This window comes from Erythrolamprus reginae, chromosome 11 (assembly GCF_031021105.1).
Source record: "Erythrolamprus reginae isolate rEryReg1 chromosome 11, rEryReg1.hap1, whole genome shotgun sequence".
Lineage (NCBI taxonomy): Eukaryota > Metazoa > Chordata > Lepidosauria > Squamata > Dipsadidae > Erythrolamprus > Erythrolamprus reginae.
The window spans coordinates 7,891,048-7,906,691 of NC_091960.1; the positions used below are offsets into that span (position 1 = coordinate 7,891,048).

General features: G+C 41.8%; 1 protein-coding gene across 1 annotated transcript in view; it reads left to right on the plus strand.

The window, feature by feature from the left end:
• The window catches only part of LOC139174334 (sialic acid-binding Ig-like lectin 10), a 63,289-nt gene that overhangs the window by 34,572 nt on the left and 13,073 nt on the right, over positions 1–15,644 (plus strand). The window contains exons 12-16 of the mRNA XM_070764630.1: positions 6,491–6,598; positions 6,714–7,055; positions 11,272–11,565; positions 13,985–14,032; positions 14,948–15,190. Of these exons, the coding sequence (XP_070620731.1) occupies positions 6,491–6,598; positions 6,714–7,055; positions 11,272–11,565; positions 13,985–14,032; positions 14,948–15,190 (1,035 nt within the window). The remainder of the gene's footprint in view (positions 1–6,490; positions 6,599–6,713; positions 7,056–11,271; positions 11,566–13,984; positions 14,033–14,947; positions 15,191–15,644) is intronic.

The window sequence follows — 15,644 nt, forward strand, 5'->3', positions numbered from 1 at the left end:
TGAACTACAAAACCCAACTGCCCTAGAGGTGAAGAAATATTGGGAGAGGCATGCCTGCCATGGTGAGACCCATAATTCCTTCAGCCACCATAAAAGGGCAGTTTTAAAAGGAAATTGGACAAACTAAGGAGAAAACCTTTGATGAAAATAACCATTTTAGTACTGATATGACAGACTAAATTAGTGTCCATATAAATTAGGATTATGACCTCATGGTTTACCTGCCCACTTCCTAATTTCCCTACGAAACTCTTCTACTAAGAAGCTTGTGATGTGAACTAACAAGGATCACCTTAACATTTTGTAAATAGAATAGAGTAGAATAGAATTTTATTGGCCAAGTGTAATTGGACACACAAGGAATTTGTCTTGGTGCAGATGCTCTCAACGTACATAAAAGAAAAAGATACATTTGTCAAGAATCATGTGGTACAACACTTAATGATTGTCATAGGGGTAAAGTAAGCAATGAAGAAACAATCAATATGAATAAAAAAATCTTAGGATACAAGCAACAAGTTACAGTCATACAGTCAACATGGGAGGAAATGGGTGATAGGAATGATGAGAAAAACTAGTAGAATAGAAGTGCAGATTTAGTAGAAAGTCTGACAGTGTTGAGGGAATTATTTGTTTAGTAGAGTGATGGCGTTTGGAAAAAAACTTTCTAGTGTCTAGTTGTCTTGGTGCGCAGTGCTCTGTAGCGACGTTTTGAGGGTAGGAGTTGAAACAATTTGTGTCCAGGATGTGAGGGGTCAGTAAATATTTTACCCGCCCTCTTTTTGACTCGTGCAGTATACAGGTCCTCAATGGAAGGCAGATTGGCAGCAATTGTTTTTTCTGCAGTTCTGATTCTCCTCTGAAGTCTGTGTTGGTCCTGTTGGGTTGCAGCACCAAACCAGACAGTTATAGAGGTGCAGATGACAGACTCAATGATTCCTCTGTAGAACTGAATCAGCAGCTCCTTGGGCAGTTTGAGCTTCCTGAGCTGGCGCAGAAAGAACATTCTTTGTTGTGCTTTTTTGATAATGTTTTTGATGTTAGGTGACTATTTTAGGTCTTGAGATATGATAGAACCTAGAAATTTGAAGGTCTCTACAGTTGATACTGTGTTGTGTTGGATGCAATCTTATCTGCTGCTGCCAATCTTTTATCACTTATCATTCCCAAGTCATACATTTAGTTCAGTGATGGGCTCCTATGGGTACAATCAGGTATGCAGAACTGGTAGAAAAAAATTGATTTTTTTTTTCTTTTTTCCCCCTCCTGTTTTTTCTATTGCAGTAAATGTGGTTGAATGTGTATAATTTTGGAAGCGCTGTGTGTGTGTTTGTGTGTGTACATACACATACAGTTTATATAGAAGATAATGTCTATTTTTGTGTGCCTGTGTGTAATATGTATGTATACATATGGCCTATATACATAGAATTAAATAGTATATTTTGGATGTTCAGTAATAGTAAATAGGGAAATTGTATCTCTTTGAGGCGAGGAGAGGCCAGGCACCCTAAACCTTGACGTGAGTGACGTCAAGTTGGCCACCTTTAAGCCAGTCACATGACCTTTAATCCACCCACTGGTCACATGATTGTCAAGCCATTCCCACCTGGTCACATGGTTGGCAAGCCACACCAACAAAATAAGCCATGCCCATAGTGTGGTAGTAAAATTTTTTGCAGCCCTTAACTGATTTAGTTCTGTCTCCAGTACCAAAAAAGTAAGAATAGGAGTCAAAATAGATTTTTGTGTGCTGCTGGTTTCTCCTGGGCTTGTTCTCTGATGAAAGTTAGACAATATGCAACAAAGGTAGACATAAGGCATTCTTTAATACAGCCACAATGCATCACAAACAATTCTGTATTTTTTAAAAAGAAAATATAATCTTTATTGAAGATAAATAGGGGAGGGGATACATAATGAAAAAAGGACTATGCGAATATTGGTACAAATGTATATGAATTTAGAGTATACAGTTATAAATCAAAATACACGCTTACATATATAAAAGGAAATAAAGCTAAAGAGAGAAAGAGAAGGAAGGAAAAAGGGAAAAGAAAGAGAAGAGAAAAAATTAAAAATAATAGAAAGAAAGAAGAAAGAAAAGAAGAGATAAATTCATATCTATAAATTTATCAGATGTCTTAAAGGGTGTCAACTTATCTGCTGACCCAATTACTCTACAGCTTTTCAGATCTTTACTATCAGTATAGATGAAAGTTTTGAGTCTCTAAACTTGAATTAAAGTTTAAATTTTGTCGTTTTGAATTTGTTCATCCTTTTATCCAGCAGTCCCCAAACTACGGCCCGCGGGCCGGATGTGGCCCGCTGAGGTCTTTTAACCGGCCCGCGACAGCACACAAGATTTTACCGATCAATATAATAAGAGAGAGAAAGAGGGAGAAATAGAGAGGGGGAGAGAAATGAAGAGGAGAGATAGAAAGGGAGAGAGAGAAAGTGTGAGAGATACAAAGAGGGAGAGTTAGAAAGAGAGTGAGTGAGAAAAAGAGAAGAGAGAGAGAAAGAAAGAAAGAAAGAAAGAAAGAGAGAGGGACAGAGAGAAAAAAAGAAAGAGAAAGGGGGAGAAATAGAGAGGGAGAGAGAAAGAAAGGAAGAGGGAGAGATGGAAAGAGAGAGAGAGAGAGAGATGAGAAAATGATGGAGGGAAAAAACGAGGGAGAGGAAAATGAAACAAATGAGAGAAAAGGAAGAGGGAAGAGAGAAGTGGAGAGGAAGGAGGGAGGGAAGGGAGGAAGGAGAAATGGAGTTTGTTGATTTAAGTTTAAATTTACTTGTTAATAAAGAAGTATAAATTACTTTATTACTTAATTATTACTTACTTAATTACTTATTACTTCTTCTTTATTTTAAATATTGTATTTGTTCCCATTTTGTTTTTTACTTTAAATAAGGTATGTGCAGTGTGCATAGGGATTTGTTCATGGTTTTTTTTTATACTCCGGCTCTCCAACAGTCTGAGGGACAATGAACTGGCCCCCTGTGTAAAAAGTTTGGGGACCTCTGCTTTTATCAATGATTCGTAATGTTATTTTATAAGTTCGTGGGATAGTTGTTTGTGTTTTAGCGACAGTTCCTGTCACACAAATTGAGCAAGAGGGATAAAAAATGGATCAATCTTAAACTAGTGGGATTTGGGAGCAAAATATTTCTTTCACTCTTTCACTCACCTTGTGAATACTCTGTTTGAAACAACTATGAAAATCCCCTTAAAGTCACATTCCTTTCCTCTTGTGACCAGAAGCACCCGTTTTGGTTGCATAAAAATAGAATCTATAGTCTGGATAGTAAAAACAGAGTGAGGTTTTACATATGATATTAGTTCCACTTCTCTAAAAGTCCTTATGCAACAAGACTCGCTGTGCATTTGTTTAATTTGGCAGCCTTAAATAAGCCCTCTTATTGGCGGAAGGAATAGGTTGAAGGTGGCCTAGATAAAAAACAAAACAACTGATGGTGTGAACCCATATCACATCTCAGACATTAACACCCTTGAAAATGTCCAAAGATACTTCACTAGAAGAGCCCTTCACTCCTCCACTTGAAACAGAATACCCTATGAGACTAGACTTTCAATCCTGGGCCTAGAAAGTTTAGAACTAAGACGCCTTAAACAAGATCTAAGCATTGCCCACAAGATCATATGCTGCAACGTCCTGCCTGTCGGCGACTACTTCAGCTTCAACCACAACAACACAAGAGCACACAACAGATTTAAACTTAATATTAACCGCTCCAAACTTGACTGTAAAAAATATGACTTCAGTAACCGAGTTGTCGAAGCGTGGAACTCATTACCGGACTCCGTAGTGTCATCCCCAAACCCCCAACATTTTACCCTTAGATTATCTACGGTTGACCTACCCAGATTCCTAAGAGGTCAGTAAGGGGCGAGTACAAGTGCATTAGAGTGCCTTCCGTCCCCTGTCCTATCGCTCTCCTATATCTCCTATACCTTTCTTCTATTCCTATATCTCTTCTTCTATTCTTTGATTGATATGTTCTATTACTATACCTTCTTTTCTATTCTTTCTTAGATATATTTTACTATGAGTATCTCCTCTATAAGCTTCATCATGTATTTTACTATGTGTATATATATATATACCCACTAAAACCCTCATTGTGTATTGGACAAAATAAATAAATAAATAAATAAAATAAATAATCAGTGCCATTGCTAAGAAATAAACTTTTGATCTGATTCCCAAACTTCATTGAAATATACTTGGATGCTTACAAAATACTACTGCTCAAAAAATATGAAAGGAACACTTAAACAACCCAATAGAACTCCAAATAAATCTTCTGTTAAATCAAACTGTGCACTTAGGAAGCAACACTGATTGACAGTTAATTTCACGTGCTGTTGTGCACATTCAACTTTGTACAGAACAAAGTATTCAATGAGAATATTTCATTCATTCAGATCTAGGATGTTTTGGTTAAGTGTTCCCTTTATTTATTTATTTTTTTGAGCAGTAATAAATAAATAAATTTAAAAGTTATTAAGGATCATACTAAAGTACTAGAGAAGGAAGGACATAAAAATACTATTAAGTATTCAATAAATAGCGCATAAACTTACTCTCCCCATTGTGTCCCGTCCCTCCCATAAATAAATAAACAAACAAACAAACAAACAAACAATTAAATAAATAAATAAATAAATAAATAAATAAATAAATAAATAAATAAATAAATAAATAAATAAATAAATAAATAAATAAATCTTACAATTCTAAAGCAAAATCACCTTTAAGAATCTTCAGGTCCATTAATGGTGGTATTTTTAGGGGGGGGGGGGGGGGCGGCCATTCCAGATATTAAGATCTTTTCCTGTTCAAAAGTTTGAATGATCCAGAATATTTCTCCGCATTACAGTTGGTATCTGTTCTGATTTACTTTGTTCAGGTGGGGAAAAAAATTACAGAAACAAAAACTCCAAAGACTTTTAAGCTAATCTGTGCTCGGGTCCAGTGGCTTAAATCAGAGCTGGGATTTGGGAAGTTCTGACTAGCACTGGAGAACCGGTAGCAGAAATTTTGAGTAGTTTGGAGAACCGGTAAATACCACCTCTGACTGGTCCCGCCACCATCTATTCTCTGCCTCCTGAGTCCCAGCTGATTGGGGAGAAATGGAGATTTTACAGTATCCAGTATACCATGCCCACCAAGACACACCTACCAAGCCATGCTACACCCACCAAGCCACGCCCCCCCAAAAGCCAGGGCCACAGAACCGATAGTAAAAATTTTTGAATCCCACCATTGGCTTAAAATTTATTTATTTATTTATTAAATTTGTATGCCGCCCCTCTCCGTAGACTCGGGGAGACTCACAGCAACAACAAAGAACAATGTAAAATACAAATCTAATATTTCAAAGAGCTAAAAACCCATAATTTTAAAAACATACACACAACATACCATACATAAATTATATAGGCCTGGGGAAGATGTCTCAATTCCCCCAGGCCTGAGGACAGAGGTGGGTCTTAAGGAGCTTACGAAAGGCAAGGAGGGTGGGGGCAATCCTAATCTCTGGGGGGAGCAGGCTCCAGAGGGTCGGGGCCGCCACAGAGAAAGCTCTTCCCCTGGGTCCTGCCAGATGACATTGTTTAGTCGACGGGACCCGGAGAAGGCCGACTCTGTGGGACCTAACTGGTCGCTGGGATTCGTGCAGCAGAAGGCGGTCCCTGAGATAATCTGGTCCGGTGCCATGAAGGGCTTTATAGGTCATAACCAATACTTTGAATTGTGACCGGAAACTGATCGGCAACCAATGCAGACTGCGGAGTGTTGGTGAAACATGGGCATACCTAGAGAAGCCCATGATAGCTCTCGCAGCTGCATTCTGCACAATCTGAAGTTTCTGAACATTTTTCAAAGGTAGCCCCATGTAGAGAGCATTACAGTAGTCGAACCTCGAGGTGATAAGGGCATGAGTGACTGTGAGCAGTGACTCCCAGTCCAAATAGGGCCGTAACTGGTGCACCAGGCGAACCTGGGCAAACGCCCCCCTCGCCACAGCTGAAAACTGGTTCTCTAATGTAAGCTGTGGATCGAGGAGGACGCCCAAGTTGCGGACCCTCTCTGGGGGGGGGTCAGTAATTCCCCCCCCCCCCAGGGTGATGGACGGACAGATGGAATTGTCCTTGGGAGGCAAAACCCACAGCCACTCCATCTTATCAGGGTTGAGTTTGAGTCTGTTGACACTCATCCAGACCCCAACAGCCTCCAGGCACCGGCACATCACTTCCACTTCCAACCTCAAGGAAAATTACATGTAGCACTGGAGTGACAACCGCAATCCTAAAGGAGGAGGATTGGTCACGTTAGTTACAATCACTGTGTTGAGTATCCATCATCTGGTACCACCCTCTGACTTCAATATTCACCCATGGAAAAACTCATTCTCACAATTTCTGCACCCAGGTTTGCCTCCCACCGCTGATCGCAACGTTCCAAAGAGGGCGAAGTTTCAGAGATGAGAAAATGGCTTGTCCCCTTGTTCGTGGCCTTCTTCCGTGGGTCAATTTCAACACAGGAGGTTTCGGAAGATGAGACCTGGTGGGAAGGTAAGAGGCTGACTCTTAATCCCAGCCCTGGATGTGTTCTCGTCTCCAAAGATGGGAGCGGGACGGGGGTGTCCAATACTGGGTAGCTCAGCTTCTTGTTTTCCCTTCTTTGCAGGTGTGGCACTTCGCAATGGGTATGGCCTGAAAGCTCCTAATTTTGTGTTGGTAGAGGAAGGGCTCTGTGCCACGATTCCTTGCATCTTCACTTATAATAGAAATCATGCCAGGTGGAATACAAAACTGAAGGGATTTTGGAGAAAAGGAACAGATAATGACCATTATACTGAGGTGCCTAACTCAGTTCAGCTCATTGGGGATCCAACAACAGGAAACTGTTCTCTCCTCATCATGAAACCCACATCCTCTGATGCAGGAACATATTTTTTCAGAATGGAAAAAGAACCTAAGGCACTTTATAGCTTTCAGAAATTCGCTAACCCACAGCTGAATGTAACAAGTGAGTACCTGAAAAAGTGTTTGGCCTTTGCCAGAAGCTCCAGTTTTCACTAACCATTGTAAAATGTTATTTATTATTTAGATTTGTATGCCGCCCCTCTCCGCGGACTCGGGGTGGCTCACAACAAGGCATAAACAAATCGTAACAAATCCAAATAAATTTAAATATTTAAAAAAGTTTAAAAAGATCCCCAATATATTAACAAGCACACACACAAACATACCATACATAAATTGTACATGCCCGGGGGAGATGTTTCAGTTCCCCCATGCCTGACGACAGAGGTGGGTTTTAAGAACTTTACGGAAGGCAGGGAGAGTAGGAGCAGTTTTAATCTCCGGGGGGGAGTTGGTTCCAGAGAGTCGGGGCCGCCACAGAGAAGGCTCTTCCCCTGGGGCCAGCCAACCGACATTGTTTAGTTGACGGGACCCAGAGAAGGCCCACTCTGTGGGACCACTCTGTGTAAAATGTTATTATTATTAACACCCCTCCCTCTGTTATTCCTTTTTGTTGTTCTTCTTTTAGTTCTGCCTTGATAACACCATGTAACAATTTTCAAAAAAAATAATTGTTCCCAGTTGTTAAGTGTGTTTTCCTGATTGTTTGTACCTCAAATGAATAGAAAAAAAAGTTATTATTCCTTGTACACTTTGCTTTTGTGGTCAGCACAATGACATTTTGAAATTGATCTATTTTGAAGGATGTTCGCAATATTTCAAGGTACATAAGAAGCTTCTGGGATTGTGAGAACTATCAAGAAGTTTCTAGAACGGTCCAGAACTATCTAGAACTTTCTGGGACTGTACAGAATTGTAGGTAGCTGTATAACTACAGTTATATAGTGTTGGTTATGACCTATAAAGCCCTTCATGGCACCGGACCAAATTATCTCAGGGACCGCCTTCTGCTGCATGAATCCCAGCGACCAGTTAGGTCCCACAGAGTGGGTCTTCTCCGGGTCCCGTCAGCTAAACAATGTTGCTTGGTGGGACCCATGGGAAGAGCCTTCTCTGTGGCGGCCCCGGCCCTCTGGAACCAACTCCCCTCAGAGATTAGAATTTCTCCCACCCTCCTTGCCTTTCGTAAGCTGCTTAAAACCCACCTCTGCCGCCAGGCATGGGGGAACTGAGATAGTTCCCCCCCTAGGCCTTTACAATTTTATGCATGGTATGTCTGTCTGTATGTTTGGTTTTACAATAAGGGTTTTTAACTGTTTATATTGCATTGTCATATGCTGTTTACAACTGTTGTTTGCCGCCCCGAGTCTACGGAGAGGGGCGGCATACAAATCCAATAAAATAAAATCAATCAAATCAAATCACTATAGCCCTTCCTGAGAGATGGAGAGCCAGGATCTAATTGATTGGGATTGCATAGTAAGTGGGCAATGGCCATCACAGACAAAGGGCCTTGGTTTTATATTAAGCCCATGATGGCAAACCTATGGCAGGCGTGCCAGAAGTGACATGCAGAGCTCTCTCTCTGGACACGCGAGACAGCACCCATTGCTCTTGTGGGTTCCAGTGCTCTGGCCAGCTGGTCTTCACATGTGTGGTGGGAGCACCAGAAACAAGAAGAATAGCCATCTGATGTGCATCTGCTCCGAGTCCTTGGAGAGAGGCGGCATACAAATCTAATATATTATTCTTAATTAAATTATTATCCACGGGCTGGAAACCATCTTCCCAGCAGTCTTCGGAGAAGGGCGGCATACAAATCTAAATAATAAATAATAAAATAAATAAATGCATGTGCACATCAGGGGACCATTTTTCTGGTTTCTGGCACATGTGCGTGCTCTTCTTTGGGCATTCGGTGCGGGAAGGGTTTGTCCACACCGTACTAAGCGATATTTCAGTTTCTTTGATTTATGCTAGTGGAATGCATAAACCCATTTGATGTAATTTATAAACGGTGATGCATAGATTTGCCATGGATTTTTAAAATAAACCATGGTCAAAAACAATTGTGTCTTAGCCGGATGGTAGAAATTGGCAAAAGAGGAAAAGAAGCACTAAGATCAACAGCCCACCAGTGAAGATCCCCCCAAATCGTTCTTTTGTGATGTGTTTCCTGCCCTCGTTTTGCATCTATCTATCTATCTATCTATCTATCTATCTATCTATCTATCTATCTATCTATCTATCATCTATCCATCCATCCATCCATCCATCCATCCATCCATCCATCCATCTATCATCTATCTATCTATCTATCTATCTATCTATCTATCTATCTATCTATCATCCATCCATCCATCATCTATCTATCTATCTATCTATCTATCTATCTATCTATCTATCTATCTATCTATCTACTATTTATTTAGTCAAGTACGTATTGGTGGTGTACATAGATATAACACTGTTTATATACATGACATGGGTATTAATAAGAAGGAAACATTATAATAGAATTGAATAGAATAGAATAGAAAGAATAGAATACAATTTTATTGGCCAAGTGTGATTGGACACACAAGGAATTTGTCTTGGTGCATATGCTCTCAGTGTTCATAAAAGAAAAAGATACATTTGTCAAGAATCGTGTGGTACAACACTTAATGATTGTCATAGGGGTCAAATAAGCAATGAAGAAACAATCAATATGAATAAAAATCTTAGGATACAAGCAACAAGTTACAGTCATACAGTCCTAAATGGGAGGAAAAGGATACGAATCATGAGAAAAACTAGTAGAATAGAAGTGCAGATTTAGTAAAAAGTCTGACAGTGTTGAGGGAATTATTTGTTTAGTAGAGTGATGGCGTTCGGGAAAAAACTGTTCTTGTGTCTAGTTGTCTTGGTGTGAAGTGCTCTGTAGCGACGTTTTGAGGGTAGGAGTTGAAACAGTTTATGTTCAGGATGTGAGGGGTCAGTAAATATTTTCCCCACCCTCTTTTTGACTCGTGCAGTATACAAGTCCTCAATGGAAGGCAGGTTGGCAGCAATTGTTTTTTCTGCAGTTCTCATTCTCCTCTGAAGTCTGTGTCAGTCTTGTTGGGTTGAAGAACCAAACCAGACACTTATAGAGGTGCAAGATGACAGACTCAATGATTCCTCTATAGAACTGTATCAGCAGCTCCTTGGGCAGTTTGAGCTTCCTGAGCTGGCGCAAAAAGAACAGGGAACGGAAGGCACGCTGGTGCACTTATGCACGCCCCTTATTGACTTCTTAGGAATCTCTTAGAGGTCAACAGCAGATAGTCTAAGGGTAAAGTTTTGGGGATTTGGCGACGAAACTACAGAGTCAGGTAGTGAATTCCAGGCATTAACTACTGGGTTGCTGAAGTGTTATTTTCTACAGTCAAGTTTGGAGCGATTTAGTTTGAGTTTGTATCTGTTGTGTGCTCGTGTATTGTTGTGTTTGACACTGAAGTAGTCATCAACAGGAAGGACATTGCAGCAGATGATTTTATGAGCTATGTTTAAGTTGCTTCGAAGATGACGTAGTTCTAAGCTTTCTAAACCTAGGATTTCAAGTCCGGTTGCGTAAGATATCCTGTTGCGAGTAGAGTACTGGAGGGCTCTTCTCGTAAAATGTCTTTGGACACTTTCTAATGTATTTATGTCTGAAATACAGTGTGAGTTCCAGACAGATGAGCTGTATTCAAGGATTGGTCTGGCAAATGTTTTGTACAGTCTGGTTAGTATTTATTTATTCGATTTTTATGCCGTCCTTCTCCATAGACCCAAGGTGGCTTACAACATGTTAGCAATAGCACTTTTAAACAGAGCCAGAATATATTGCCCCCACAATCCGGGTCCTCATTTTACCCACCTCGGAAGGATGAAAGGCTGAGTCAACCTTGAGCCGGTGATGAGATTTGAACCGCTGACCTGCAGATCTAACAGTCAGCTTTAGTGGCCTGCACTCTACCTGCTGTGCCACCCCGGCTCATCATAGTAGTGTGATATTACCGTAGAAGAAGCTACATAAGATTAGGGTGGGGGCAGTTCTAATCTCTGGGGGGAGTTGATTCCAGAGGGCCGGGGCCGCCACAGAGAAGGCTCTTCCCCTGGGGCAAATGACATTGTTTAGTCGACGGGACCCGGAGAAGGCCAACTTTGTGGGATCTTATCGGCCACTTTGATTTGTGCGGTAGAAGGCAGTTCCGGAGGTATATGGTAACATAATGGAATATCCCCTAGGATTGAGCAAGGTAAGAATGTAAACCTGGAGTAACTTCCTTCTGGTTCCTCTCTTCTCTTCCTAGAAAGACAATCACCAAAAATACAGATGCCGGATAAGATGAGAGCAGGACATTCCGCAAACATCACCTGTGAAACCTTTGCAAGTTGTAGTCTACTGCCTCCAAATGTCACCTGGAACGGTTTTCCCCATCCCATCGACCCTCATTCGCAAGTGAATGAGACCCAGGTTTACAGCTCAATGGTGAATTTCACGCCTACGGTTGAAGACCACAAGAGGAATATCACCTGCAGGGTCAATTACATAAATGAGTTCAATCCTGTTTCCAGAGAGACCACCGTCCAACTGAATGTCTTGTGTGAGTGATCCTTTCTAGGTCCGCGTGGGTTCAAACCTTAAATTCCAAGGCAATTTCAACTCATTTCTGCTTTGTAGAATGGAGCTATGTCACTGGTCCTTTGCATCACTGGTCCTTGTTCTCTCAGCCTAGCTCCCTTTGGAAGGTGTTTATCATTGCTAGCTTGTGGGGAGTGTTGTGATTCAGCCTGAGGCTGCTCAGGGACCAGCTGTGTCTCTGCTGGCTCCATGCCCGGAGGAGGATGACAGCACAGAGGAGGGGGCTGAACAGTTGGACGGGGGAGAGGAAAATCAGGAATGGGATGAAGGAGAACAGCATGAGAGCCCCGGGGGGGGGGGGGGGCTCTCCCCAGCCAGTAGCTTGGAGTCATTAGGTGATGATGCACAAGCTGTCATTGACATGAGACAGTGACGTTCAGAGCAATGAAAGGAGCAGTTAAAGAGATATTTTCACCATTGAAGTAGAAACAGCTGGGTTTGGGTGTGGTACTCATCAGCAGGGTTTAAAAGGCAGGCTAGCCCTTTAAGCCATGTGGAGTGTTATCAGCTTGGCATGGCGTTATCCTGTCTTGTTTCTCGGCGTCTCTGTTCCTGGCTTGTGGCCCAGCAGCTTTGGAAGATCCGTGGGAGGTATAGGTCTGCTATCTACAGCCTTGGCTTGGCAGCAAGAATTCTGTATTGCTGCATGGACTTTTGGCCTTCGTGAATATATCTGAAGAGACATCATTTTCCTGTTTGTAAGGACATTTTCTGTTACCTGTGTTTTTCTTGGATTTTATAAAACTGCCTTTGCCTTTTACCAGTGTGTCTGGCTTCTCTTTTTGGGTTGGTATTGGCTTCTGGAGTGACCCAGACAGAACAGGGAGAAGGAGACAATAGGAGACTCTCTAGGACAGGGTTTCCCCAGCTTTCTCAATTTTAAGTCTCCCAGAATTCCTTCACATCTTAGCCTCGGTGGCGCAGTGGTTAGAGTGCGGTACTGCAAGCTACTTCTGCTGACCGCCGGCTGCCAGCAGTTTGGCAGATCAAATCTCAGTAGGCTCAAAGTTGATTCATCCTTCCATCCTTCCAAGGTCAGTAAAATGAGGACCATTGTTGGAGGCAACAGGCTTACTCTCTGTAAACCGCTTAGAGAGGGCTGTAAAGCACTCTAAACAATATACACCGCTAAAAAAAAATATAAATAAAGGGAACACTCAAAGAACACATCCTAGATCTGAATGAATGGCATTTATTTATTGTGCAGTATATAAATCTAAACGCTATTGTTATTGCTTAAAAGTGTCCCCTTTATTTATTGTGCAGTGTCCCCTTTATTTATTGTGCAGTGTCCCCTTTATTTATTGTGCAGTATATAAATCTAAACGCTATTGCTATTGCTTAAAATTGGTGAGAAACACCGACGTGGCATTATCCGTGGTGGCGTGGTGGTTAGAGTGTAGTAAAAAGCTAAAGGTAAAAAGTTCCCCTTGCACATATGTGCTAGTCATTCCCGACTCTAGGGGGCAGTGTTCATCTCCATTCCAAAGCTGAAGATCCTGCGTTGTTCGAAGACATTTCTGTGGCCACATGTGGCCCGGCATGACTTAAATGCCAAAGGCGCATGGAACATTGTTAACTTCCCACCAAAGACGGTCCCTATTTTTCTATTTGCATTTTCCTACATGCTTTCGAACTGCTAGGTTAGCAGAAGCTGGGACAAGTAATGGGAGCTCACCCCGTTATGTGGCACTAGGGATTTTCAACTACTGAACTGCCAACCTTTCGATCAACAAGCTCCGTGTCTCAGCCACTGAACCCACGTGTCCTGTAATAATTCTGCTGACTGCTGATTGCCAGAGGTTTGGCAGTTCAAGTCCCACCAGCTCAAGGTTTACTCGGCCCTCCATCCTTCCGATGTCGGTAAAGGGTGGGATTATTGGGGGAAATATGCTGACTCTGTAAGCCACTTAAAGAAGGCTGTAAAAGCACTGTGGAGCAGTATATAAGTCTCAGTGATATTGCTAAGTGCTATTATTATCCTATCAAAATGGCGGCCAATTGTATTGCAGTCCTATCAAAATGGCGGCCAATTCTATTGCAGTCCTAACAAAATGGCGGCCAATTCTATTGCAGTCCTTTCAAAATGGCAGCCAATTCTATTGCAATCCTATCAAAATAGCAGCCAATTATATTGCAATCCTATAAAAATGGCAGCCAATTCTATTGCAGTCCTATCAAAATGGCAGCCAAATCTATTGCAATCCTATCAAAATAGCAGCCAATTCTTAGCATCTTGTCACCAAAAGGGAGAGTGTAGAAGAGAAGAGATCGGGACACACTAGATCCAGGAAATTAACCTAAGTAATTTGGGACCTGACTGCTTCCAAGTCTTTATTGGAAAGAATTTCTGAACCGGATGATTTATTTTTCTCTTACAGTCAAACCGATAATAGAGATCCAGGTGGACCATTTTTGCTCTAATCAAAGTAAGTTGCATGATTTTCTCAGCAGTTTTTTTGTTAAGGAAAAAGGTATTGAAAAGAGGCAGAAAAAGGCTAGCAGGAGGTGATAAAAAAGAAAAACAAAAGAAAAGATCTTTGCTGACTACCTGGCATGTATTTTTGATGATTATAGTGGCCCAGGATCAAAGGATCTTCATGATAACATGATTGACAATAACTGCAGTGATTTGTGATTTTTTAAAAAATCCAAAAATCAGGCAATTTTCACTTTAAAATCGTGTAGCTTACCAATTGATCTAATATCTTTTTCTATCTCATCTATCTTGTCTCTCATCCATATCCTCTCGCTCTCTGTCGTTTGAGATTTCTAGGTACAGTGGTACCTCTACTTAAGAACTTAATTCATTCCGTGACCACATTCTTAAATAGAAAAGTTTGTAAGAAAAAGCAATTTTTCCCATAGGAATCAATGTAAAAGCAAATAATGTGTGCGATTGGGAAAACGACAGGGAGGGTGGAGGCCCTGTTTCCTCCCAGGAGATTCCTAGAGAGGCTCCACGGAGGCTTCTCCCTGCCTTTTCTGGCCCTGTTTCTTCCCAGGAGATTCCTAGAGAGGCCACACAGACTCTTCTCCCTGCCTTTTCCTGCCTTGTTTCCTCCCAGGAGATTCCTAGACAGGCCCCATGGAGGCTTCTCCCCGCCTTTTCAAGTCCTGTTTTCTCCCAGGAGATTCCTTGGGAGGCCCCACGGAGGCTTCTCCCTGCCTTTTCCGGTTACAGTTTCGGAGGCTTGGGTTTATAAGTGGAAAATGGTTCTTGAGAAGAGGCAAAAAAAATCTTGAATACCCAGTTCTTATCTAGAAAAGTTTGTAAGTAGAGGCGTTTGTAGGTAGAGGTATCACTGTATTGTTTTCTCACGTCTCTCTGTCAAACCTTGCAGGTCAGGAAAACGTCACAACAATTTCTCCGCTCAGCGTACAAAGTGGGGATTGCATCCGGCTATGCTGCAAAGTAAAAGGCAACCCTTTGCCTAATGTGACTTGGGTTAAAGAAACCAAGGATTTAGTGTCCTCAACTAGCCTGGAGTTTTCCAATATTAAGCCGGAGGATGATGGGAAATACACATGTAAGGCGGTCAACGAAATAGACTTTGAGGAAGCACACTTTCAACTCTCCGTAAACGGTATGTGAGGGGATTTTGAGTTTACTCAGAGGGATGAAAAATCTGGAATTACAGGTAGTCCTAGCACGGTGATGGCGAATAGTGATGGGCAAACCTAACGGTGTTTGGGTTCGGCAAATTCGGATTACCTTTATGCAAAATTCGGCTGAACCCAAACTGAACTTGAACCTGAACAGGGAATCCCTCCCATGAAGCGATTCCGGGGGCGGAGCTTTGACGTCACCCGCAGGTTGCTAAGGACGCCAAGGTGATCACTTCCTGGATTCCATGGAATCCAGGAAGTGATCACCTTGGCGTCCTTAGCAACCTGCCGATGACATCAAAGCTCCGAACGCCGAACACAACCCCGAAGTTTGAAAAAATTTCAGGTTCGTGTTCGGCATACCGAACACCGCAAAATTCAGTACGGACCTGAATTGTGCGGGTTCAGTTCGCCCATCACTAATGGTGAACC